General features: G+C 37.1%; 1 protein-coding gene across 3 annotated transcripts; it reads left to right on the plus strand.

The window, feature by feature from the left end:
• Positions 1-1,095: 1,095 nt before the first annotated feature.
• Positions 1,096-26,619, plus strand: dnm1b (dynamin 1b). Of its 3 annotated transcripts, XM_063018237.1 has the most exons (22): positions 1,096-1,405; positions 4,074-4,147; positions 4,428-4,577; positions 4,745-4,948; positions 5,196-5,294; positions 6,024-6,184; positions 6,360-6,502; positions 6,682-6,817; positions 7,062-7,129; positions 7,252-7,390; positions 8,427-8,513; positions 8,648-8,718; positions 8,841-8,892; positions 9,885-9,896; positions 11,145-11,258; positions 17,418-17,527; positions 20,048-20,159; positions 21,107-21,277; positions 21,671-21,912; positions 22,283-22,480; positions 23,223-23,260; positions 24,660-25,066. In XM_063018237.1, exons 1-21 carry the CDS (start codon positions 1,245-1,247, stop codon positions 23,242-23,244), a joined length of 2,526 nt encoding a protein of 841 aa, XP_062874307.1. In that variant the 5' UTR covers positions 1,096-1,244; the 3' UTR covers positions 23,245-23,260; positions 24,660-25,066. The 3 variants fall into 3 exon arrangements, with proteins under 3 accessions (XP_062874307.1, XP_062874306.1, XP_062874308.1); XM_063018236.1 differs by lacking the exons at positions 23,223-23,260; positions 24,660-25,066 and adding an exon at positions 25,497-26,619; XM_063018238.1 differs by lacking the exon at positions 23,223-23,260.

Consider the following 26,619-nt stretch of genomic DNA (forward strand, 5'->3'; position numbering starts at 1 on the left):
GCCTCCCAAGTGTCAACTTTGAACATTTTATAAATGCTGTATATTATAATTAATTTAGTATAAAAATGTATTCAGTGTTAAGAGGAGTCTGGTTAAATTTGTCATTTTTTTCTCAGCGAATGTATTTTATGTGCCTAATAAAGACTGACTTTACTTAATTAGGGCAGTAATTAGGGTGTTAGTGGTTAGTTAGTAGTTAAGGTACTGGACTAGTAACCAGAAGATTGCCAGTTCAAGCCCCACCACTGCCAGGTTGACACTGTTGGGCCCTTGAGCAATGCCCCTTAACTCTCAATTGCTTAGACTGTATACTGTCGCTTTGGATAAAAGCGTCTGCTAAATGCTGAAAATGTAAATGCAAATATGACTGGAATGTGTAGTCTCACCACTTACATACAATTCATCATGAGATAATAGTGCACAACCTTATTTTAATCTTATTTTACAATAGGCCTGTTAAACATCTTATTACTAGATACTTACTAATATGAAGGTTACACACACTTCAGATAATTTGAGTCCATACGAGTGTGCCAGTAGTCAGAGGTTTCTTTCAGTAAAATGGAGTATTACTACCTATTAATCAAGTAATGTGTACTTGTTCTTAATCTATTTAACCAACTAAGTTGCAGTTTTTTGTTTCATTAACTAACATTATACAAACTAAACTAGGCATGTCACATATTAGACGGTTAACAGTTGGTTAAAAATGATAATTAAATAGTAAGAGTCCTGATTTGTAACTCACTCTTGGTGCGCATACACTCTTTTTGTTTACAGAAGCCCTCTAGGGAATGTATTTTTTTTTTATGCATTTTTATTATTTCATTAATGAATAACAGAACTGTAGAACGGGCAAAGATTCCCAAATCTAGGTGTGCAAAGCTGTATTATTATTATTATTATTATTATTATTATTATTATTATTATTATTATTATTATTATTATTATTGTGATAGTGATGCTGATGATGGTGATGGTGGTCATGGTGATGATAAGGAGGAACTAATTCCAAACTGGCAACCCTGATAGTCTGTATCACATGGTACAGACGCCAAGCTGTACTGAGAAGGGGGGATGAAAAGGGCTCTGCCCACACACAGATACCAATCTGCAAAGGTGTCTACAAAATCTGTATGAGATTAAGCAGTTGACAACATTTGGGCTTTACACTGATGCAGAAGAGGCGCCAGTAAAAGTGTTTCCTGTTCTGTTTATTGAGATTAATCGTTTCACTGGTGAAGATGGGGAATCGGGGGATGGAGGATCTGATCCCACTGGTAAACAGACTACAGGATGCTTTTTCTGCCATCGGACAAAATGCCAATCTGGACCTTCCTCAGATTGCTGTTGTTGGGGGTCAGAGTGCTGGAAAAAGCTCGGTACTGGAGAACTTTGTGGGAAAGTAAGTCATTAATAATGTCAGGGAGATGTGCAAGTATAGATGCTCATAGAGCTGAAACAATACCTATCCACTATAAACTGATTTATAGAAGGAGACTTAAAGGCAAATATAGATTACTGTTTTTGTAAGTTCGTGTGTTAGTATTTATTAATTGAGTGTTTATTTTTCTGTATACAACTGGTTTAGCTAATGCATGACCAGGCAAATTTATTTAACCATTGAGACTGACTGGAACCCTGTGGGTCCTCACAGAAGCTGGTCGATAGGATGCCATCGATCTGATCTGATTGCTTTATTTATTCCGATAACTATTAACAGTAAATAGTAAATACCGACTATACACATTACCCTTAAAAAACATATTTATCTATTAAAGTTAGCACAAATACATTCAACCCAGTAACAAGTATTGAAAATAAAATATCCAAATAGCATATTTTACACTATAACTCAATGCAGACCCATATAAATAAGTGCAGTTTAACACCTGGAAGAAAATGTCGCATGATGCTTGTTGGGTATTCTCATCTCACCACAAATGGACAATTTTAACTGGCTGCCACTGGAGGAGCTCAAATAACACATTTACATTATTATTACGGTAACAGGCAGATTCATTATCAATGAAATAGATGATGTATTTTAGGGAAAATTCTAAATATGCTGAGGTAATCCTGTGCTACACAAATTTGAAACAAGGCCAAGCTATTCCCTGGTAAGTGCTTGCCAAGCCTGGGTTCTCTTTGATCATTTCTGACAATCGTATGTAATGGTGTCATCTTGTCCGGTGGTTTATTACCCATGTAAGTATTAAAACGTGTATAAAAACGTGATTTTCTGCCACCATGATATTATAATGCAGCAGCCTAGAGCATAGATGAGAACGGGGGAGGGATGGGATGGATGGGAGGGATAGGATGGGGATACCCATTGTGTGATCGCGTAAAATGACGAGGGGATGCCTGTCATGTGATCACGTGAAAATTACACATGTAGTTCATAATTCAGTAAAATAATTCCTTGGTGGTTTCAGAACCAAGGACAGTTCTTCATTGCTTAATCTGCCATGCACTGTAGACACACTGAACAAAGATATATTTCCAGAAAAATATAAATATAAAATATATTATTTCCTAGCACATCCAGTATTACTGTATTAGCCTTTTAATCGTATATCATCGTAGCAAATATACATTTATAAAAGACTAACTATATAGATTAGTGTTTTTTCTTAACTTTTACAAATAAATATTTCTATGTAAAGAAATACATGCATTTACAACTTGATAAGACAATATTACATCTACTGAGTAAGCAGTGTGTTATGTTTTGAACACGATTGATGCTTGTCATCAACGACTATTTGTTGTGTTTTAATCATAAAACCAGCAAAGACCACACAGAACCAACAATAAACCAGAAAAGCAAAACATACATATAGCAACCAGCTGATACAGGTTTGTGTTTTTTTCTTTTTGGGTTAAGCTTGATAGTTATACCTTAAATTTATGTCCTACATGTCTGGTTAACACAAGAAAATGATAAGGTAAACTAGATTATAAAATAAATGTAACATTTTGATTTGAACATTTCTATCTATCTATCTATCTATCTATCTATCTATCTATCTATCTATCTATCTATCTATCTATCTATCTATCTATCTATCTATCATCTATCTATCTATCTATCTATCTATCTATCTATCTATCTATCTATCTATCTATCTATCTATCTATCTATCTCTAATTTAGCATTTCCTCTTTAATAAATTTAAAGATCATTAATTTTGAGATATGCATGAGACTAGAATGGGAGCAAATGATTTTTTTTAGCACATACTGACAGTACTATAAAGTATATGGTCTGTGATCTCTCTGTGTTGTCAGGGCTCTTGGATTTATCTTCACCTTCCTTCTATTTTAAGCAGCCTTGTTGTTTATATTTGACTGTAATGTCACAGATGTCTCTCTCTCACTTTTCACTGGCTCATCACTGTCACATTAGATTTAGCATATGGCTTTTCTTTGGTTCCATGTCCTTCTCAGTCATTGGGTGCAGTGTACACTGAGGACTCACAGTCCCTTCATCCTGTCACTGTCAGGCTCCATTGATGAGCAACACAATGTACACTGCTTTGTTTTGAATGCCAAACTGCTGTACTAAAATGTGCTTCAATAGTATGTCACATAGTGTGCTGTTTAGAAAAGAAATACAAAATGTCTAAATGAATAAATTAATATTATAGGCTTTTATATTTGGCTAAATTTATGTGGCCATCTAACTATGAGTTGTTTAACATGCCATTCCACAACCATGGGCTTTGATATGGACATATTCAGTCGGCTGTAATCTACATTTGTACTGTTATTAGGTATCAGTTCCCTGACTGTGGATTTTAATACTACTTAGGCCAATAATAAAAGTGTAAATATGTTAACTAGGATTATAACTAGGTTAACTATATATAATTTTGCCTCAGATTGCTTGAAAAGTGTTGAAAATAGTTTGTAATAAATAAGAAATGCCCAATTACTTTCCACACATTAGATGTTAGCTACTTTTATACTCTTAAACACTATGTCTGTGTCCTGTACATAGTAAAAAAAAAAACAATGCAATGCTTGAAATTAGTGTCTAATTGATTTTTTTTTGCTTTTCACTGTAGGGATTTTCTTCCCCGTGGTTCTGGCATTGTTACCCGCCGCCCTCTTGTGTTACAGCTTAACAACTGTCCCACAGGTAACAACATTTACAACAATTACTTCTATATATGTAATACTATTTATATACTTGTCAACTTGGCTCTTTGTTTTGAAGTGCTGTTTTTAGTCATAAGATTTAATGGTTTAATAAAATAGTTAGAGTTGTGGCGAGCCTGGTTTCACCAGGACACATTGAGACCAAGGCAGTAATTCCCTGGATAGGGTGCCTATTAGTCGCAGGGCGATGTTCTTTATATATAATTTTTAAAAATGAAAACAATAATATATTGACCAGTGCATCTCTAACTGATCTGCAGAATATGCTGAGTTTCTGCATTGCAAGGGGAAAAAGTTCACTGATTTTGATGAAGTACGCCAGGAGATTGAAGCAGAGACAGACCGCATCACTGGGCAAAACAAGGGCATTTCTCCAGTACCCATTAACCTAAGAGTTTACTCCCCTCATGGTAACACACACACACATAAACTGAATGTAATGCTGACCTGTGTGCATTGTACTGCATGTGCACATACATTATTTATCATTACCTTTCAAATGTATACCTACAGTACAGCCAACATTACATTCAGATACAATTAGCAGATCCATTAATCTGCCCTTTTCTCTCCCCAGTTTTAAATCTTACTCTAGTGGACTTGCCTGGTATGACGAAAGTGCCAGTGGGGGACCAGCCTGCTGATATTGAGTTTCAAATTAGAGATATGCTTATGCAGTTTGTAACCAAGGACAATTGCCTGTTGCTGGCTGTCTCCCCTGCCAACTCAGATCTTGCCAACTCAGACGCCCTCAAAATTGCGAAAGAAGTGGACCCTCAAGGTATGAGATGAACTTGTAAAGTGTTTAATTTAGTGGTCAAACTGTAGAGTATCATTATTAGACTGAACTGTTTAATCCTATTACTCTCAGATTAAGTTCTGTGTTAGTCCATGTGCAGAGATATATAATATACTGTATAATGTAATACTACATTTGCTCTGTTATGTTTACTTTAAAAAAGGAATGATAATTTTGAGTAAGTGATTTTGTGTTGTAGTTCATGTGTATTCATAATTGTAACGGGCAGGTTTAAGGACAATTGGTGTGATCACTAAACTGGACCTGATGGATGAGGGTACAGATGCTCGAGACATCTTGGAGAATAAGCTTCTTCCTTTGCGTAGAGGTAAGGTTTATTCACAGCACACAAGTTCTTTGTAGATAATTATGTAGATATAAAGAATAAATACATTCTACATTGGTCTCAGAGAACATAAAAATAACAATCACAAACTAACAGTAACAATTGATGTTTTCAAGATTAAATCACATGTATTAAAACAAGCTGTTTAAGGCATGAGAGAAATATCACAGTTTGTGTCCAGATAATTTTTAACTAGCCTTGCAAAATAATGTATACATATACAACCCAATGTCAGGTAAATGTATTATACAGGTACAGCAAAGGAAAGAAGGATACAACCACTTTACTCTCGAAGATTGCTAAATGGCATGTGTGATGAGATGAAAATTAAACTCTTTGGGCAGAACAGCAAGAACTATGTCTGGCAAAAACAGGCATAGCACATCTGGTTAACCCCATGCCTATGTAAAACATGGTGGTGACAACATCATGCTATGGGGGCAGGTAGAGAAAGACGGATGCATGATTGTAGCCAAATACAGGAAAAAGATAAGTGTGCACAAACTCAGACTGGCCACCTTTCGTCAGTCAAAACAACTCCTTGAGTGGCCCAGCCAAAGTCCAGACTTAGGCAATATTTATTAATATCAGTATCATTTTAGCAGTGCAGTCTGCTTTTTTCCTTAGTATTTTCTTAGATTTTAGTACAACATAAATAACTAAGACTATGTACACACATAGGCCCAGTTCATTGACTGATGCCCCCTGTAGGTTACATTGGAGTAGTAAACCGAAGTCAAAAGGATATTGATGGGAAGAAAGACATTAATGCAGCCATGGCAGCTGAGAGAAAATTTTTCCTTAGTCATCCATCGTATCGTCATCTGGCTGAGCGAATGGGGACACCTTACCTCCAGAAAGCCCTTAATCAGGTAAATCATTCTAAAACTATTTTTCTCTTAAAGGTACACTGGTGCATAATCATTGTTTTTACTATAGCAAAATTAATGGAAAAGCCTGGACACAAAATAAAACAGATATTAAAATGATGTTACATTATACTGGCATTAACATCTCATTTCATACACTATTTTACCCTACTCACAGCAACTGACCAATCACATTCGAGATACGCTGCCAGGGTTTAGGAACAAGCTGCAGAGCCAGCTGCTATCCATTGAGAAGGAGGTGGAAGAGTACAAGAACTTCTGCCCTGATGACCCCTCCCGCAAAACCAAGGCCCTTCTACAGTGAGTCAGATCTTCTGAAACCCATGTGTGTTGCACATTTAAGGACTTAAGTGTTTGTTAAACGGTTGCTCATCTGTCTTTTATTTTGTCTTATTTACTGCAAATGCAAGGAAAACAAGTTCAGTTTAGGTCATTGTACTTTAAGTTTGGAGTTATCTGATATGCTTTTGTTCTTACAGGATGGTTCAGCAGTTTGCAGTGGACTTTGAAAAATGTATTGAAGGCTCTGGTGATCAAATTGACACCTACGAGCTGTCAGGTGGAGCCAGGATCAACCGTATCTTCCATGAGCGCTTTCCTTTTGAACTGGTCAAGGTGAATGTATTGATAATTAAGTTCATTGTGCTTTTTAGGCAAAATGTAAATACAAAGTAAAACTACTTCATCATAGGATCAGACAGTAATAGTGTTAGCATAGTATTAACGTAGAACACAACTGAAAAAAAGGGGGGGGGGTACTTTTTAGTGGATGGTCCTGGCATGTGTCATGGTAGTGGTCTGAACTCATACATTAATTTAAATTACATTTACATTTTTCCCCTGTATGTTTACTGTGTAGATGGAATTTGATGAGAAAGAGCTGCGTAAGGAAATCAGCTATGCTATCAAGAACATCCATGGTATAAGGTCTGTATGTAATTTGTCCATATGTCTACACACATATACACACACATGCATCCAAAAAATCCCAAATGCTCTCCTAGATCAAATATTTAAACCAAATGAATCATTTCTTTCCTACTGCCCAGGACTGGTCTGTTTACTCCAGACATGGCCTTTGAGACAATTGTGAAGAGACAGATAGGTAAGAATAAAGAGCCTTGCCAGAAATGTGTGGACTTGGTCATCTCTGAGCTGGTGAATACTGTCAGGCAGTGCACTAAGAAGGTAAGCTTATATTTGTGCACCCTTCTTTGTCACTGATCTGTTCATTCTAGACAGGATTGTTTGTTTGTTTATTAGGATTTTAACGTCATGTTTTACACTTTGGTTACATCATGACAGGAAACAGGAGTTACTCATTACACAAGGTTTATCAGTTTACAGGGTTATATCGAACACAGTCTTGGACAATGTAGTGTCTCCAATTCACCTCACTTGCATGTCTTTGGACTGTGGGAGGAAACCGGAGCACCCGGAGGAAACTCACGCAGACATGGGGAGAACATGCAAACTCCACACAGAAAGGACCCGGACTGCCCCACCTGGGGATCGAACCCAGGACCTTCTTGCTGTGAGGCAACAGTGCTACCCACTTAGACACCGTGCCGCCCTCTAGACAGGAAGTTGAACTGGTAGTCTCACTGTTTTACTTTTTGACAGACTTTTTTCTGCATGTGCTTTTATTAAACATTCCCAAACTTCCTAATTTAGACTATAATGCCCCCACTGAGAGACATGACAACAGGTTGGGTCTTTTCCATATATGTCTTGTTAAATATATTATTGTAATGGAAACAATAAACTGTGTCAAATGAATATTAAATACTGTAAATTAGCCAGGTAGCTTTTCTTATACTGGGTAGTTAAGGAACTGGACATGGGTAGTTTTGTTGTGGCAGGGAGAATCTTACTTAGTGAGAATCTTTTTAGTGATGTGAAATGAATCTGTGCTATTGGTATTAGTATGTAATGTTAGTACTTACCATTAGTTAGAAATTGCATGTTGGATTTACAGCAAATCATTTCTGTTGGAGAGATCACTTTGTCTAGTTTAAACCATGGTGGGTTCAGAAATAAATATGTTTATTGCCCATAAGTTCTTTACAGCAGAAATCACTTTCTTTTTATTAGGACAGAACAGCTTCCACTAGCTCAAACAACATTTTCATATTACTATGTCTAGTTTACAGGGTTTTTTAATATATTATATTAACATGCTTTTAACAACCAAGTTTTAACATACATTTGTGTTGCTCAAAAGCTGGCACAGTACCCAATGCTGAGGGAGGAAATGGAGAGGATCGTCACCCAGCATATCCGTGACAGAGAGAGTCATACCAAGAACCAGGTACAACAAAACCCAAACCTCTGCTACACTACAGGATTATAACCTGGTGGAAGATGTGACTGATAAAAGTCAGTAAACTGCTTATATCATAAGGAAATGAAATGCAGTTGCAGGTGACTCCCCATGTTTTATAGGTTATGCTTCTGATCGACATTGAGCTGGCCTACATGAACACCAATCATGAGGATTTCATTGGGTTTGCTAAGTAAGATCATATGTCTATATTATAAATTTTATATAGTTTATATGCAGTGAATGTTACCAGAAATGTTGCATCTGGTATTGCAATATAAAGTTTGTAGAAATGTGTTTTCTCTTTGTGTTCAGTGCTCAGCAAAGAAGCAGTCAGATGAGTAAAAAGAAGGCTGCAGGCAATCAGGTACGCATCAACGTTTCTACACAAATTGCACATTTAGTTTTGGGCACAATGGTTGGTATTATACTATAATATTGGTCAGAATTTGTACAGTTTCATTTGACTCCATGATTAACTATTCAGCTTTAATTTTGTACTGGAGATTCAGAAACTTTAGCTACCAGTTTAGCATTGTACAGACTGAATGCCTAAATTTGTCAGACTGAATACTTTAAATCCAACCTGATGTCATGGCTGTTGTAGTTGCAGTTTATACTGATGAGCCAAAACATTAGGACCCACCAGCCCCAATCTGCATGCAGCAGATAAGGGAAGCATCAAGACCAGATTGACTTTGATAAGGGCCAAATTATTATCGCTGACGGGTTGTTGGGCAGCCAAGACTCATTGATGCCAGAGGACATGAAGGCTATGGTGTCTGGTACTGACCAGCAGAAGGGCTTCTGTGGCTCAAAGTGTAGATTATTTTAATGGTGATGTTAGGAGCAATGGAAGAAGGTTGACTGCTCCAACAAATACTGTTTTCTTCAAGATTATGTGGATGGCAGAACATATGTGCTTTAGTAACCAGCATAGGAGATGGCACCAAGATGCACTGTAGGATGTTCCACCTTGCAACATCCAAATTTGATAGGCCTGCTGGTAACGTCCTGGTACCAGATACCACAGGTCCTCTTTAGGTGTTGTGTAAAGTCCATGTCTCAGTGGATCAGAGCTCAGTGGAACAGCATATTAGACATGTGGTTTTAATTTTTGGGCTCATCTGTGTGCTTTACCCACTGTAAGATTTAGAGAACATTTTACTGATAAACTTGTTTATTATCTGAAATGTACCTGTGTAGCATTTTGATTTTGGGGGCATTTCCTTTTGCCCTTTACTTTTTTCTGTATTTTGTAGCTTTTTTCACTTTACTCTGTGTTTTTCAGCTTATCTAATTATCTCTTTTAAACCCTTTGCTTGCTTTGCTACTGTTGCTATGGCCACGGCACTACAGGACGAGATAATGGTGAGTGTGAAGAAAGAATGTGTTTATCTGAATGATTTATGTGTGTCAGTGTGTTTTCATTTATCATGTGTGTCTAAAAAGCAGTATGTGCATATTTTACACATTTTGATTATAGTAAATTAGAGAACACTGGAATCAGAAGGGACAAGAAACCCTTTAAATAATTATTGTCCCATAATTAAATGCTTATTTAAATACATATTTAGTAGTACCACCTCAAATAAAGCAACATGAAACCAAAAATGTTTAATGGATATTTTATGGGATTAAATTTTAATTATTATAATGTAATTATATATTATATATTATATTATATTATATTATATTATATTATATTATATTATATTATATTATATTATATTATATTATATTAAAATGTATAATTATATATTATAAATTATATACATTTATATTATAATTTAATTAATTATTTAATTATTATAATTTAATTCTTGTTTAATGCTGAAAGTGTGTTTTGTAATGTTTGATAACAGTAATAACATTTCCAGTAAAAATGTCCCTTAACTTTGCCAATGAACAGACTTAAAACAGAGCATTTATAGACACACTCATGGCATATTAATGCCCTTCCCCAAAAAACCTAATTACTGCTATGTAGTCTATGTAGACTCTCTCAGTTTATGATAACAAAAAGTTAGAATATTTTCATAGTTTTTTTAAACAATGTAAAATTCATAGGTTAATGGCTAGTCATTATTAACATAAAGTTAAACATAAAGAAGTTGCAAAAAATGCAACCTTGCAAACTCTCTGTAAAGTGGCAAAAACTGTGTGGTTTGTTGAGACCAAAGTGGAAATATTATATTACAAACATCACACAGAGAGCTCAGTGCTGTAACTTGAGCGTTAACATCTGTTATCATTCTTAAGTCTAATTTTGCATGATGGACATTTAATAAGTTACTTTGATCTTTGATCATGAGTAATTCCGTTGTGCCTCCCTCCAGATTGTACAAACATGTAATAGGTCTTGGGCAGAAATGCAGAGTTTTAGCTTCGTCCAGAGCCGGCTATTATTCTTAGCACTAGCCATGTTAGCTACTTTGCTCTTGAATGCATCTAGTTGTATATTAATGAACTGATCTACACATTTGTTTTAATATTAACAATAATATAATATCATCTCTTGAGAGAAACTTTGAAATTTAATGTATTTTAATGTTATTGGGTTGGTTTTTAAGTGACCATTAACATTTGTAATGCACATTTTTGCATGTCTGTGTTCAGGTGATAAGGAAGGGCTGGCTTACCATCAACAACATTGGCATCATGAAGGGAGGAGCGAAGGAGTACTGGTTTGTGCTGACTGCTGAGACTCTGTCCTGGTACAAAGATGATGAGGTAGGTCTCATTACAGTAATGTTACAAATAGGGCATGGCATGACTCTCCATGTGCGATACACCTCTCTGTAAAAATCTACCACTGGTAGATGTAAACATTGATGACTTGATCAGTGTGTTGTTGGAGGTGGTGCTAGTCTGCTGCTCTTTGGCCGATGAGGGTGTGGAAGAAATGTAAAAAATAAAAATAATTATCAATTTATTAGTCCATTCATTTATTAGCTAACCTGATCAGGACTGCAGTATGTGCACACACTCATGCACACTGACATACTAAATTTGAAAGAGACTAAGTGGGGCATGTAGAGCTCCTGCCATCATCCACACCAGGCAACTAACAGCAGTCTCTTGAACTATAGAGCTGCATAGTACCAACACTAATCGCTTTGCTAAGGTGTATCTGTTATTTCTTCTTTTAAACCTTTTTAACATTTTCATGCATATTTTCCTTATTAGTAAATATTAGAAAGTATTTATTATGCATTTTGAATGCCTGGATTATTAGTATACTATGTTTTATGCAGGCATTTTGCTTATATCTGTATCTTCTAGTATTTAATGTGCATTAGACAGTAATTTTTGTGTTTATTTCCCTTGAGTTTTATTGTACTATTATTTTCTCAGTACAGAGAAACATGCAGAAATTCTTGGCCATTGCAACTACACATAAAATGCAGATGATATGCACATCTAAAATTGGAATATTCATTAACTGATGTGAATGCAGAAGCTTTATTCTTAACTCTGTTCATAGTGTGACACAGAAGTCCTACAGTGCTCTGATTAGGTGCATGTGTGCTAAGGTAGGTAGGTGCATGACCCCCACCCAGCCCCCACCCCCCATGCCAGACATTAGACATGAAGCTGGGTTAGATCAGGTTGTGGTGAGCCAGGCTGCTCCAGGCTTGAGGATGGTGCATCTGGTTTTCATTACCATACATACCAGACTCAGAGTCTGCACATCCAATACTTCACAAAGCCTGCACTTCCTAAAGTCTGCCAAAAGTTGAAACAAGAGATCCTTATTCATGCGAAAAGCTTAACTGAAACTTTATTTTTTATTTTGGCCAATGCAGAAGTGGCCATGGCTGCAAGTAAAAGCTTGAATATGTAAATGCATAAAATGTTTCCTATATGGCCCAAGAAATGTGAAGAAAGAAGACTAAGCACACTTCATTTGTGGAAATAAGAACACTGTTTTTAAAATTTTATTATACATATTTATTTGTGTAACATACAACACATTGCATCCACATCAGTACAGTAAAGTTGCATTGGTAAATGCAAGACGAAAAGATTTACATCTACATCATGTAAAAGTGTTAGTCATACTGCACTAAAAATTGCTGATACTAAAATTAAACACAAATGCATCAAGTAGTTGTGCTTAAACAAATGGAATGATTTTACACCATATTTTAATTAAAACAGAATATGTGTCCAGAGGCTAGAATCTGTGTTCAGAGCCTAGAATTAAATGCAGGTTGTCAGAACACATGTTGCAATGTGGCATCCACTGCACCAGATGTGCCACCATACTTCTCATTGTGTGAAAAATTAACATTTGAGTTATCATGAAGTTTTACATTAATGAAACTTTTTAAAAATTACTTAAATATATACCATAAGTTTTTTGCCTTTTTCAACTGAAAGGTAAGTCAGTTATACTGATGTAAGACGAGGAAGTTATGGTACATTTATGGAGCTACTAAAAATGATTTCTCAACTGGCTCGTCTTACCCTCATAAATCAGCTCATAAATCTCCCAGTCAAAAACTGTAGAACGAAAAAAATAAATGCATGCGCAGGACTTTCAGCAGTAATTCTACATCAAAAGCAAAACACTAAAGTAAGATCCAAATGTTTTGCTTTTCGGTATGTCAAAGCTTGGAACTAATTTATCTGGATGTAAGACAAAAGATTTGTGGTACATTTTAGGTGGCTATTGAATATTTTTTTACTGTTGAAGTTTTTTTTTTTTTGAGTTGGCAGCATGGTGGTGCAGAATGTTTTGTGGGTGCTGCACAGCTTCAGGGTTCTGGGACCTGGGTTTAAACTACGCCTGTGGCCTCTGTGTCTGCAGAGTTTGGCATCTAAGTGATTGATGCCCTGGGATTGATTGGTGCCTTGTCCAGTGTTTCTGACTAGACTTTAGACTTACTGTGACTCTGATCAGGATAAGGATGTTCCTAAAGACTGAGGATGAATGAATGAAGAATGGTTTTTGTAACTTACTAATATTGGTTGCTGACTGTGCTCTGTTGGGTGATGTACGGGTGTACGAGTGATGTTCAGTGTGCTTTCCCTGACCAGCTTAACCAATGTGCAGACTACTGTACAATCACTACTTCCTGAACAGGTAGTCTGAACACTGGGCAAGTGGGTCAGGCCTCTGAGTCTACAGAAATGAAGGTGGATCATCCATCCCAAAGTGCTCCAGTGAGGACTTTGTACATACATGCATAAACAGACCAAGAGACAGAGGATAATGTAGTCAAACATGTTATATACCATTATAAAAGCATACAAATCAGAATATAGTCTTACTATTACTGTATAATACCATAGTGTGGAAAATAAAAGGCAACATTTGACCAGTTAAGTAGTTCCTGAGATGCATAGTAAAAGACTTTCTGGTAAATACCGTCATGTAGTTGTACTTAATACGTAATAAAACAGTTCAGTAAGTCCGAAACTACTACAAGATGCAAAAGCATTTCTTTTAAGCACACCCTACCATACAACACGTTAATGACCTGTTAATAATTTTAACATGTATTCTAATGCGAGATGTACATTACTATGTTTTACTTGTAATTCTGTTCTATAATCTTGGCTAACAAAAAAAATATATTTAATCATCTCAGAACGTGCAGGCCAAAATAAATTTGAAAAGACTTTATACCTCAGAATTCCAGAATCCGTGCCAGATAACTTTAGTGATCAAACATCTCTTGCTTTTCTCGAAACCCTTAGTTTATCCTTTCCTCCTTCCCGCCCTCTCTACTTCTTTCCTTCTCCTGATCAGCTCTGGTGGAGGTCTGAGTTAGGGAGCAGTGGGTGGGATGGGGGAGCAGAGAGGAGGGTCTTCAGAGAAGTATCAGTGTTTGATAGTGCTGAAGGAGGACAGGAACGTGGGTGGCGGGCAGCCGTTCCTCTTCTGACTAGTCTTTTACTGGTCAGCTCATAAACCTCCCAGTCAAAAACTGTAAAAATAAAACACAGTCACTGCTCAGACTGGACACTGAGCAATAAAGCAAACTGTACATCAAAAGTGGAACAAAGACGTTAGGTTAAAAAGTTTTGCTTATCGATGTAGGAGAGTAAACTGGAGAGAAAAAGAGTGGGCGAAGGCAGAGGTTTTATCTCTTCATATTTGTTAAACAGGAAGTACAAGGTCAGGGATCAGCAGGAAGCCAAAATTGGCCTCTTTTCTAGGCCAGGTTAATGTTGAAGATCTGTCAGTACAAAGTCTGGCATAAGCCTGAATGTTTAAGCATGTCTGGTGACTGGTTCTGTGTGTGTGTGTGTGTGTGCGTGTGTGTGTGTGTTTGGGGTGGAGAAGCTGACGCCAAGGAATGCTAGAGTTTCTTTCCATTGAGTTGTAGTATCTCCAGATGTGGAGGCCTTTGGGCTCTGCATATCCCAGTGCTGTTTCCCTTTTTAAACTCACTTCCTTTCCTAAGAGCGCATAAAGAGCTCTTTATACTGGGCACACACACACACACACACACACACACACACACACACAAACACACACAAAGAAAACTGTATGGGAGATTTCCCTCAAAAGTAGGCACAGCTTTACACTTTTATTGACAAGTTTATTTATCAGCAAGTATTTATTTATTTATTCATTCATTCTTGTATTTTCCTCAGTACTTTAGAAAAACTGAGCACCAGGTAGAAATACACTCAGGGTACCAGTACATTGCACGGCAGTTGCTTACTCATTTACAGTATTACCTCACTTATACTTAGGAGTAATTTTTGAGCAGTCTAACTTCTAAATGTTTCTGGAGGTAAGAGTAATTTGGGGGAATAGTAATAACACAGGGGGGAATATGCCAAACTTTTCACTGACAAAAGGGAAGGTTCAAACTCAGGACCCCTTTGTTGTATCAAAATGACACCCTAGAAATGACGTTACTTTTAAGAAATACACCCAATCTCTGTCTACCACATCTGTATTGTACAGTTTAAGTTAATATTTTTCAAAGAACATGTATAGCACAGCAATGTTGGGATTTCAGTGTTTTTCTTTTTTTTTGCAGTTTTACTGGTTGAATGGAATAATCTATTAGTTTTTAAGGATTTTATGAATTTGATTTCAAAAAATCTGCATGGTAAAAAATATACACACACCAACTTACTAACTTGAAGTTGTAGAGAGTTTTATATGATTTGCAGCTAACATACCTTAAAAAGCAAGATTAGGGGGAACAAATAAAGCAGTCTTCTACATTTAGGCTAAGAGAACATTTTTCTAAATAGTCCGAAACATTTATATTTAAGGCATTTAGCAGACGCCTTTATCCAAAGCGACTTACATTACAGTTACAGTATGCAGTCTGAGCAACTGAGTGTTAAGGGCCTTGCTCAAGGGCCCAACAGCAGCAACCTGGCAGTGGTGGGGCTTGAACCTGCGACCTCCTGAATACTAGTCCAGACCTAGATCTTAACCACTAGGCTACAACAATGCAAAAAAAGAAAAACAGTTATGACATCACATAGAAGCTGTCTACAGTCAAGAAAACTTTACATCACCAACCACCAACCATGCAAAAAATTTGGATCATGGTCTTTCTTCTTGCACTGTAGCCTTTAAACACTATATTTATTATAAAGTCTGCTCGAAATGGTAACATCACCAATAATTATGAACCTATTTAGGACCACATATAGTGCAAAGTTGCTAGTTTGCTCTGTGATCAGCGTGTTAAGTGATGCTTTCCTCATTTTAATTCAGTTAATTTAGTAGAGTTTGCAGTTAGTCATTAAACAGTGCACACTACATGACTGCAGAGAATTTTGAACACACTGAGAAATACTAAAGGCTGAGTGACTGATTGAGGAATCAGTTTTCTGAGGTACAAATCACTCTAATGCACTTATAATTGGCAGGAGCTGAAATTACATAGTGTGCACTGTGTATTTGAGTGTTACAGTTGTAGATTTACCCGTTAAAGTTTATTATTTGTTTTTTGATTTAGTAACTGTTCTTGGACTTCTATCATGTATGTTATTTTAATCAGGATTTTGTTGTTTTTGTTGCAGAAAAATCTGCTGAATGTAATCAGCCCTATAATACAGAAACTGGAGATTAAATAGAGATTAGGTTAAAACTGTTCTTTTTAGTCTGTTGGCTGTAATTGTGCACACTAGGCTTGTAAGAAGAAAAATGGAAGACGGCAATTTCAGCTAATTTTAGCCATCTGCTCAAATGATTCAGCCTGCATTCCTACATGAGACTGCTGTAAAGCTGAAGAAACTGAAGTCTTTGTTGTGGTTTCTTTTTCAGTTTGCACAAACTCTGTTTATCATTTATTTTGTCATGTGCATAATTAAAGTCTCAGCAAATCATTATAAAAATTCATGAAATTCAATACGTGGAAGTGGTTAGTTTTTCTGTTATATTTGCTTTTGCTTTGTATTTTTGTGTGGAGTAGGTATGTTGTTTAGGAAGCTGGTTAAAATGTATAACTTGTAAAGAATTAAGTTAATTATTTAAAAAGAATTACAGCTAGCTTGCCTTGAAAAGCAGAAACACCTCACATATTAAACTAATTTAAAGGAGTATTATAGTAGCTGATAGTAATGTTAAATGCATTTAAAAGCTCTTTCACTGAACTTATTACAGTCAGTAGTAAGTGAGACGCTTGCTTTACCTATGATTCCCATGATTCAATATCATGGGATATTAAAAAATGGGAAAAGCCAGCCCTTTTCCAAGAAACCTTTTTTGCAGGTTGACTATGTTGTTAGAAGAATAAACATATTACCGAAGAAAACAGATGCCAGAATCTGTTTCCAGAATGTGCTTTATTGTTTTTTGGAATTGCTAATGAGGAATTGTTTATACTTATAACTTAGACCTGGTGGTATTTAATTACAAGGCATGATGCACCCTGCTGATTTTTACATTGCATTCCTCTACAGGAAAAAGAAAAGAAATACATGCTGCCGGTGGATAACCTCAAGCTCAGAGACATTGAGAAAAGTTTTATGTCCAGCAAACACATCTTTGCTCTTTTCAACACCGAACAAAGGTCTGTACTTTTATATCACTGTTTATTAACAGTACACCTATTCTCACCTAATCTCTATCCACCACATTTGAAGCATATGGGTGACTACAATATCAAACACAGAAATAATAAAGACATTTTTAAGTTTAAAATACACAGCTAACTGTATATAACACAAATTCCTGTAGCATTTCCACTTGACATGCCTGAAATAACTTATTCCTTCTGAAACTGTAGTCCCATCTCTAAAAGTCTAAATTATACTAAATTATACTAATTATACTGAAACATATAATAGACATACAGTATGTCACAGTGGCACAGCTGATAGAATAGGTGCTGCACAGCAACATGGGCCCAGCAGACCTGAGCTTGAGCCATGTTCTCCCTATATCTGTGTTTGCTGGTTTTGGTACTATGCTTTTGGTTCAATCTCTCAAAACATGAATATAAGTCACCTTTGAACTTCAAGAAAGTCCACAGATAACATCTACTAAAACATGTATAAAGTTTTGGCCCCTTTAGTATAAATACATAATTGATTCTTTCTATAATATATAAGATATATCTTCACCAACGTTGGATATGGCTTATAAAGCTGCCTAAAAATTCATGAAAGCACTCTACAAGAATGTGTCCAAATAACTGCCCTTGAACGTCTCAATTACTGGAAAATAAATGTTAAAATTAGTTTTTAATACAAACACTTACATGACACAGATGTTTTTGATGGAGACTGTTACAAATGTTACAGAATACCTTAAAGCCAGTTCTTACACTGAACTAACTATGCTAATCTATTAGGTCTAAATTTTATATAAACATGTAACATGTACTGTACAGTGTATCACAAAAGTGAGTACACCCCTCACATTTCTGCAGATATTTAAGTATATCTTTTCATGGGACAACACTGACAAAATGACACTTTGACACAATGAAAAGTAGTCTGTGTGCAGCTTATATAACAGTGTAAATTTATTCTTCCCTCAAAATAACTCAATATACAGCCATTAATGTCTAAACCACCGGCAACAAAAGTGAGTACACCCCTAAGAGACTACACCCCTAAATGTCCAAATTGAGCACTGCTTGTCATTTTCCCTTTAAAATGTCATGTGACTCGTTAGTGTTACTAGGTCTCAGGTGTGCATAGGGAGCAGGTGTGTTCAATTTAGTAGTACAGCTCTCAAACTCTCTCATACTGGTCACTGAAAGTTCCAACATGGCACCTCATGGCAAAGTACTCTCTGAGGATCTTAAAAGACGAATTGTTGCGCTACATGAAGATGGCCAAGGCTACAAGAAGATTGCCAACACCCTGAAACTGAGCTGCAGCACAGTGGCCAAGATCATCCAGCGTTTTAAAAGAGCAGGGTCCACTCAGAACAGACCTCGCGTTGGTCGTCCAAAGAAGCTGAGTGCACGTGCTCAGCGTCACATCCAACTGCTGTCTTTGAAAGATAGGCGCAGGAGTGCTGTCAGCATTGCTGCAGAGATTGAAAAGGTGGGGGGTCAGCCTGTCAGTGCTCAGACCATACGCCGCACACTACATCAAATTGGTCTGCATGGCTGTCACCCCAGAAGGAAGCCTCTTCTGAAGTCTCTACACAAGAAAGCCCGCAAACAGTTTGCTGAAGACATGTCAACAAAGGACATGGATTACTGGAACCATGTCCTATGGTCTGATGAGACCAAGATTAATTTGTTTGGTTCAGATGGTCTCAAGCATGTGTGGCGGCAATCAGGTGAGGAGTACAAAGATAAGTGTGTCATGCCTACAGTCAAGCATGGTGGTGGGAATGCCATGGTCTTGGGCTGCATGAGTGCAGCAGGTGTTGGGGAGTTACATTTCATTGAGGGACACATGAACTCCAATATGTACTGTGAAATACTGAAGCAGAGCAGGATCCCCTCCCTCCGGAAACTGGGTCGCAGGGCAGTGTTCCAGCATGATAATGACCCCAAACACACCTCTAAGACGACCACTGCTTTATTGAAGAGGCTGAGGGTAAAGGTGATGGACTGGCCAAGCATGTCTCCAGACCTAAACCCAATAGAACATCTTTGGGGCATCCTCAAGCGGAAGGTGGAGGAGCGCAAAGTCTCGAATATCCGCCAGCTCCGTGATGACGTCATGGAGGAGTGGAAAAGCATTCCAGTGGCAACCTGTGAAGCTCTGGTAAACTCCATGCCCAGGAGAGTTAAGGCAGTTCTGGGAAATAATGGTGGCCACACAAAATATTGACACTTCAGGAACTTTCACTAAGGGGTGTACTCACTTTTGTTGCTGGTGGTTTAGACATTAATAGCTGTATATTGAGTTATTTTGAGGGAGGAATAAATTTACACTGTTAAATAAGCTGCACACAGACTACTTTTCATTGTGTCAAAGTGTCATTTTGTCAGTGTTGTCCCATGAAAAGATATACTTAAATATCTGCAGAAATGTGAGGGGTGTACTCACTTTTGTGATACACTGTATGTTTATATATATATTGGAGAAATTGTTGTAGTAATAGTGCTTCTTGTGCTCATCAGAAACGTGTATAAGGATTACAGGCAGCTGGAACTGGCCTGTGAGACACAGGAGGAGGTGGACAGCTGGAAGGCCTCCTTCCTGCGTGCTGGCGTTTACCCAGAACGCATTGTGGTATGTCATGCCTTTTGATAATCAGTACTGCTGCCAAAGCATTTTCTGAAGCTGGTTCAGTTTACCATCGGTTTTATTTGTTATTTATGTCAGTGTCTCTTCTAACAATCATTTCAATGCTGTGCTTTGTTTAATATAAAACACACAGTAAAATATCAATGTTTTGTTAATACTAAAACCTCTCTTCTTTTGCCCTAATACTAATCTTTGTCAAATCTAAAAGGATACAGAAAAGGTAATTAAAGGCCCTATCAAAGAACTGTAAAACTGTTTAAAAGAAACTAATTTAGCCTTTAATGCACTGTTTATTGACCGCAAAAGGCTGTATCAGTGTTTTAGAGCCAGACACAGAAGCAAACACAAGCATAATCATAGTTATAACAGGCCAAAAGTTGATATGTGGAAGCTGTACATACATCTATTACAGTTTGCAAATGGCTCTTGGGTCACAGTTGTGTGCTCTACTTTTTGTTAGCATAATCTCTTATTGCTTGTCATCATCATCATTTTTGGGAAAATAATTAATCGTGTTACGTTCAAGTTCAGGCTTTATTGTCATTTTAGCTCCAGGACCATAATGCATCACAGAACACAAGTGCAAACAACCCAATTTACACAGTGCAGACAAAAAATAGTGCAATAAATACAAGGTACAGTTTTGTCAAATAATATTTATGTGAAACTCACAACTGATGTCAATTCCAACAATCTTTGAAAGATGAATTATACAGATTCAGAGCTTCGTTTACAAATATTTTAAAGTATTTTTAATACAAATCTATGTTTTACATATACTATATATGTATTGTCTTCTCCAACCACTGCCTTTAGACTTGTGTTACACAGATTGGTGACAAATAAAAGGAAGCTAATTAAAATCTCATATTAGATAAATAAATGAACTACCATTTCTACAATGGCAATTAATTAATTGTTGTGGTCTGCAGCAGAGTGAAGCCAGTGAAGACAGCTCAGACAGCTTGATGCACTCTATGGATCCCCAGCTGGAGAGGCAGGTGGAGACCATCCGCAACCTGGTGGACTCCTATATGTCCATTGTCAACAAAACTATACGTGATCTTATGCCCAAGACTCTTATGCACCTCATGATCAACAATGTGAGTTGTATCTGATTACTCTGTTTAAATAGTTTTAGATGTAAAGAACCACTTACATGTAGCTCACTGAGGAATGTCTACCGATAGTTCTTCACATCACCGACACTGATGTATGAAGATGATATGAGCAGTGTAAATTGCACTTTTATGTTACTGTGGTCTGCACTCTTAATCTGTAATGGTCCCACCTGCCAAATCTCGGCAGGGGGGGGTGCAGAATAGTCATGCCCCTATGCAATGCTACTTATGGCCGGTAGGGGGCATAGAGGTGTAGATGACAGTGCTGATTTGTTTCTCACTTCAACAATCCTCAATAATCATAAATCCTAGATATATTTAATCTAGTCTGGTTTTGTATCAAGTAATTATTTTCACTCTCCTGCTGTCTCAAAGACTAAGGAGTTCATCCATGCTGAGTTGCTGGCTCAGCTGTATTCATGCGGTGACCAGAACACTCTGATGGAGGAATCAGCCGAGCAGGCACAGCACAGGGACGAGATGCTGCGTATGTACCATGCACTCAGAGAGGCTCTCAGCATCATCGGAGACATCAGCACCAGCACTGTGTCCACTTCCATGCCACCACCAGTGGACGACTCCTGGCTGCAGGTGCAGGGAGGACCATCGGGACGAAGGTCTGCATTTACCTCAAATTAATTATTAGTAGGCTTTGCATGACAAAGATTAATATAAATACAATATAAATAAATATAAATTTATATGAATACATCCTTGTTTACTCAATCAACCACTTTACCCAGCTTAAGCCAGTTAAGCAAATTAAACACAGACAGGCTTGATTTCAGACATCAAGTTTCTACAAAAACACTAAGCCACGATTTAAGGAATCTCCAAAAGAACTATTGTACCTCTGGCTTTCATACCAGCAAACGGCAAATGTTTATTTTATTTTCTTGATTAAGAGTATATAATATAGGTCTCAGAGACCTATATTATATCATATTGCTAAAAGTAAGTAGTAATTCCTTCTTCCATCTTGCACAGATCCCCTATGTCCAGTCCCACACCTCAGCGTCGGGCACCTCCTGGACCCCCTCGTCCTGGGGCTCGTGCTGCTCCAGGACCGCCTGCTGCTGGAGCTCCCCCTGTGCCCTCCAGACCTGGAACCTCTCCAGACCCCCATGGAGGGCCACCACCCCAAGTGCCTTCACGGCCCAACCGTGCTCCTCCAGGAGTGCCCAGGTAAGATGTAAGGGAATTGCTACACACAGAAATATAAAATATCCCAACTATTTAGAAATGGGGTTCGTATATTGTCAGTTTTATAGTTCTGTATATGTTTATAATTCTGTATGAGTAATATTTGTGTTGGTAAATGTATTGTAACTGCTGTGTGTTTAGATAATTATCATTTGTAAGTATTAATAGTCTTATGGTTGAAAAGCAATAAATTTATCTTGAAGAGAGCAATGATCTACAAACTTCACTCTTTGTTTTCCCTCTGCCTCCTTACTGCTTTGTTTTAATTCTGCCCCATGCACAAAGGAAAAAACAGGCCTACTTTGGTTCCTTTTTACTACCTTCCCCTACTGATGCACCCCTTTATATGCAATCTTTGCAAATCACTTAAACATTTATAAAACATCACATCATTAAAGCATCACTTGTTTAACTGTTGTTAATTGTCTCATGTATCATTCCAAATCATCTCTGACAATCTTGTTAAGCATTTTAAGTCACTGGATGTTTAATCTATATCAGAGTCCATTCATATTCATATCAGCTATGTGAGATCATGCTCTTGTGCACTTGTCAGAAAGTGCTAGAATGAAATAAATACAGGTTATATAAAGTATAAGAACACTTTCAACAAGAACAAAAGCAATTCAAGCTTATATTCCTGTAGTTGCCCCCTTTAGTAATTATCTAGCCCTTTCCCGTTTGACTAAAACCTTTCCCACAATGACTTCGATTATTCTTTCAGAATATCTATCAGTGATCAGTGAGGAGGTCCACAAAATGGTATGTCTTACTCATATTGTACCTGTTTGCCATCTTCATTCCTGTACATGGTTTCATAATCATCATCCGTCACTAATTTTTCCATAAATATAATACAGTCTTAACAAGTCACAGTAACAGTGCTCCACATATTTTATACTGTTCAGGGAAGTAATAATTTCAGATTGTCTCAGCCATTTTATATGGTTTTATTGATATATCCTGGAAGAAGGGCTGTCCTGATTCCAATTAAATGCATACATTAGTGATTCCCAACCAAGGGGTCTTTTAGGTTGTAGATAACAAACACTAATGTATGATTTTAAGGAGCTACTGTCAGCTTGAACCACCGGAATGAGTGGTGAAGGAATGCAGAGAGAATAATGTGATCCTCTATATGTGTTAAAGCTCTGTGGAAGAATTTACCATTGCTCAGTTTAAACATGTAGGTGGTATCTTCTTGGGCCAGCATGATCAAGAAATGTTCTGGCATTTTAAAGCTGCATTGTGGAACTTTTGGGGATTTGTTCTTTTTTACTTACTCAGGATTGCAGGGTTGCACTTGGCACAAACTGAAAGGACACCCTGAATATGGAACTGATCCAGTGCAAGGCATCATACACTCACACATATACAGTACTCACTTACAGGGCAATTTACATTTATGGCACTTAGCAGACACCTTTATCCAAAGCTTCTTACAATTGCAGCCAGTTACAATGCAAGCGATTTTGGGTTGAGGGCCTTGCTCAGGCTCCCAACAGTGGCAATGTGGTGGTAATGTGGGTTCAACCAGCTAACTTCTGATTACTAGTCTATCACCTTAACTGCTGAGCAACCACTGCCCTGACAATCTATTTTCTTCATGTTTTCAATGTTTGAATCATACATTATAAATATATTTAAAAAATTTGTATGTGCACCAAATTGACTAAATGCTGCTACATTTAAGTAAATATTATAGGCCTTTAATCTATTATTAGTTATTCTGCACCTGGAATAGTTAACAGCAAAAGTTCCATAGTGTAGCTTTAAGAAGGTAAGTAAGACTAAATAAATCTCCATTTAACCCTTGTTAATTAATAAAGTCATCCTGTTATCACAAACAGTCACATTTGTCTGTGTTATGTACACTACTTGGCCAAAAGTAATAACCACAAAGGTGGGAGGCAACCTTGTATGAATGCCCATAGTTTGAAATGGGATGTGCAACAAGCTCACGGTTAGGTGTCCACATACTTTTAGCCATTTAGTGTACTCATAAGAATTGTGTGTGTGTGTGTGTGTGTGTGTGTGTGAGAGAGAGAGAGAGAGAGAGAGAGAGAGAGAGTATTTATTGACACATTTGTTTGTGTTGCTCTTGATAGTGTCTTGTGCTTTCTGTCCTTCTTCATTTGTCTGTCCATTGTCATGTCTGAAGTCGGAGGCCACCTGCTTCCCCAACAAGACCCAACAGAACCACAGATTCTCTTACAGACTATTAATTCTGGATCCACCAGCAGAAAGAACTACAGCGTATTCTGCTACCCCTATACATCCATATCACCAACTGACCTACCCACACACACATGCACAACAACTGTGGTACATCTACTGTAATCGCAGCATATCTGTATTATCTGTATGCATGTTTAATTGCAGTCTTCTTTGCTCTTTAAACAATCATGAGCATCATAAAAAGACAATCATAATATTTTAACTGTGTACTGCAGTGATTTTAACCTTTTGCCAGCTGGGCTGCAATAGTCTGGAAGAATGAACAAACAGTGGTCTTACAGGCGATAAAAATATATAAATGTATCGTAATAAAAGGCTTAAGGTACAGAAATACAGGTCAGATTGTCATTTATTATTGATTGCAAGTTATAACCACAGGCTGAATGGGCACAGATTCCCACAGACATACTTTAAAGTCTTGTAAAAACTCTTCTCAAAAGAGTGGCTGTTCATGTGAAAAGATCACATCCAGGTCAGTCTAATACTGTTTTTTATTGTGATGCTTAACAAGCTCATGGTCAGGTGTTTAAATACTTTTCGGCAATATAGTGTATATTTGAGGCTTCAGACCACATTACACTGGTTTACTTGTGGTTTCCATTGGAAATAGGAAACACTTCATTAAAAGGTTAAAAGTGTAGGGTCTTCTGTCTCTTTTTAACATTTTAGATGGCTTTAAACTTGAAATATATGGGGTATTTTAATACTTTACACCCATTGTTTCTCTTTTTTACTATACATGTCGTTTCTGTTTTCCCAGCCGTCCAAGCAAAGGTAGTCCTTCTCATGGAGAGAGCCCTCATCCTTCACTTGAATCATAGAACCTGTTCTTCCTCCCCTCGTCTCCCTCCTTCTCTCTCTCTGCTGCCTTTCCTCTCGCACAGAGAACGTTGATCTGGTGGTTAAAAAATCAGATAGATCAAAACGTTTAGCTACTAAGATAAATGTGTTTACAGTACTTTATGTGGGGTGATATGCAGAGGGGTATTCGCGGAGATTCTGGGAGAGTTAAACCATATTTCAGTCAGAGTAAAAAAATGAAAAAATGTGGTCTTTTACCACTGTGCTGAGTTGGCTGCATTATTATTGTCCTGAAAATGCTGTGCAGTGTTACTATGTTTACACAATAAATAATGTCAGTGTTTTACATTCAGTTGTTATTCAGTGTTATGAAAAGCCTGCAGTTTGCCTTGATAACTTGTTAACAAATATAACTTGCTGTACATGTGCACACGTAAATTCCCTTGTTTACAACCTTGATGGAGCTTGCTAGCTATTTTGTGGAATTGTATGTATCATTAAATTTTTTTTGTAATGTCTAGAGGAAACTAGCAAGCCTGTCATCATTCAAATAATATTTTAACTGAAAATGCTAATGTTGTGAATGGCAGCTAATTGTTGACATTATGCAAATGAAATCGGGCTAACTGGTCATTATTTAAGGTGAATTATTTATTTAAATGGAATGTATAGATGTTAAATGTGTATTGTATTATGTCTGATGGAGAAAACAGACCGTACGTGAGTGGGTTTATGGCCGTATCTTAACCTATAAGCTATGATATCAGCTATGATATATGACTGTTATCCCATGCACAAATCTTAGAGGAATTCTATGATGTTTACTGGTGTTTTTCTGTGTTAAACAAATCTTTAATGTATGTCTGTGGTGCATCACTGGGAATTGTATTTGTGTAAATTGTACAACATGTAACACCCAATAACAAAATCAGTGAAGTGACTGTAAAAAGATGATTGATGTGTGTATATATTCTGTGTGATGTGTATATATCAGTTGTTTTATTTAAATGAAAACTGTGAATGTGTTGGTCCAGCATCAGAAATTGACCAGTGCGTTGTGAATAAATTAAACTAGCAAAGTG

This window comes from Trichomycterus rosablanca, chromosome 21 (genome assembly GCF_030014385.1).
Source record: "Trichomycterus rosablanca isolate fTriRos1 chromosome 21, fTriRos1.hap1, whole genome shotgun sequence".
NCBI classification, from domain to species: Eukaryota; Metazoa; Chordata; class Actinopteri; order Siluriformes; family Trichomycteridae; genus Trichomycterus; species Trichomycterus rosablanca.

Bases quoted from the DNA above. Each gene is read 5' to 3' on its own strand.
- dnm1b (XM_063018238.1), top strand. From the start codon at position 1,245: ATGGGGAATCGGGGGATGGAGGATCTGATCCCACTGGTAAACAGACTA. The intron at 4,949-5,195 runs GTATGAGATGAA...TGTAACGGGCAG, and splicing joins GAAAGAAGTGGACCCTCAAG to GTTTAAGGACAATTGGTGTG. The intron at 21,278-21,670 runs GTGAGTTGTATC...GCTGTCTCAAAG, and splicing joins TGCACCTCATGATCAACAAT to ACTAAGGAGTTCATCCATGC.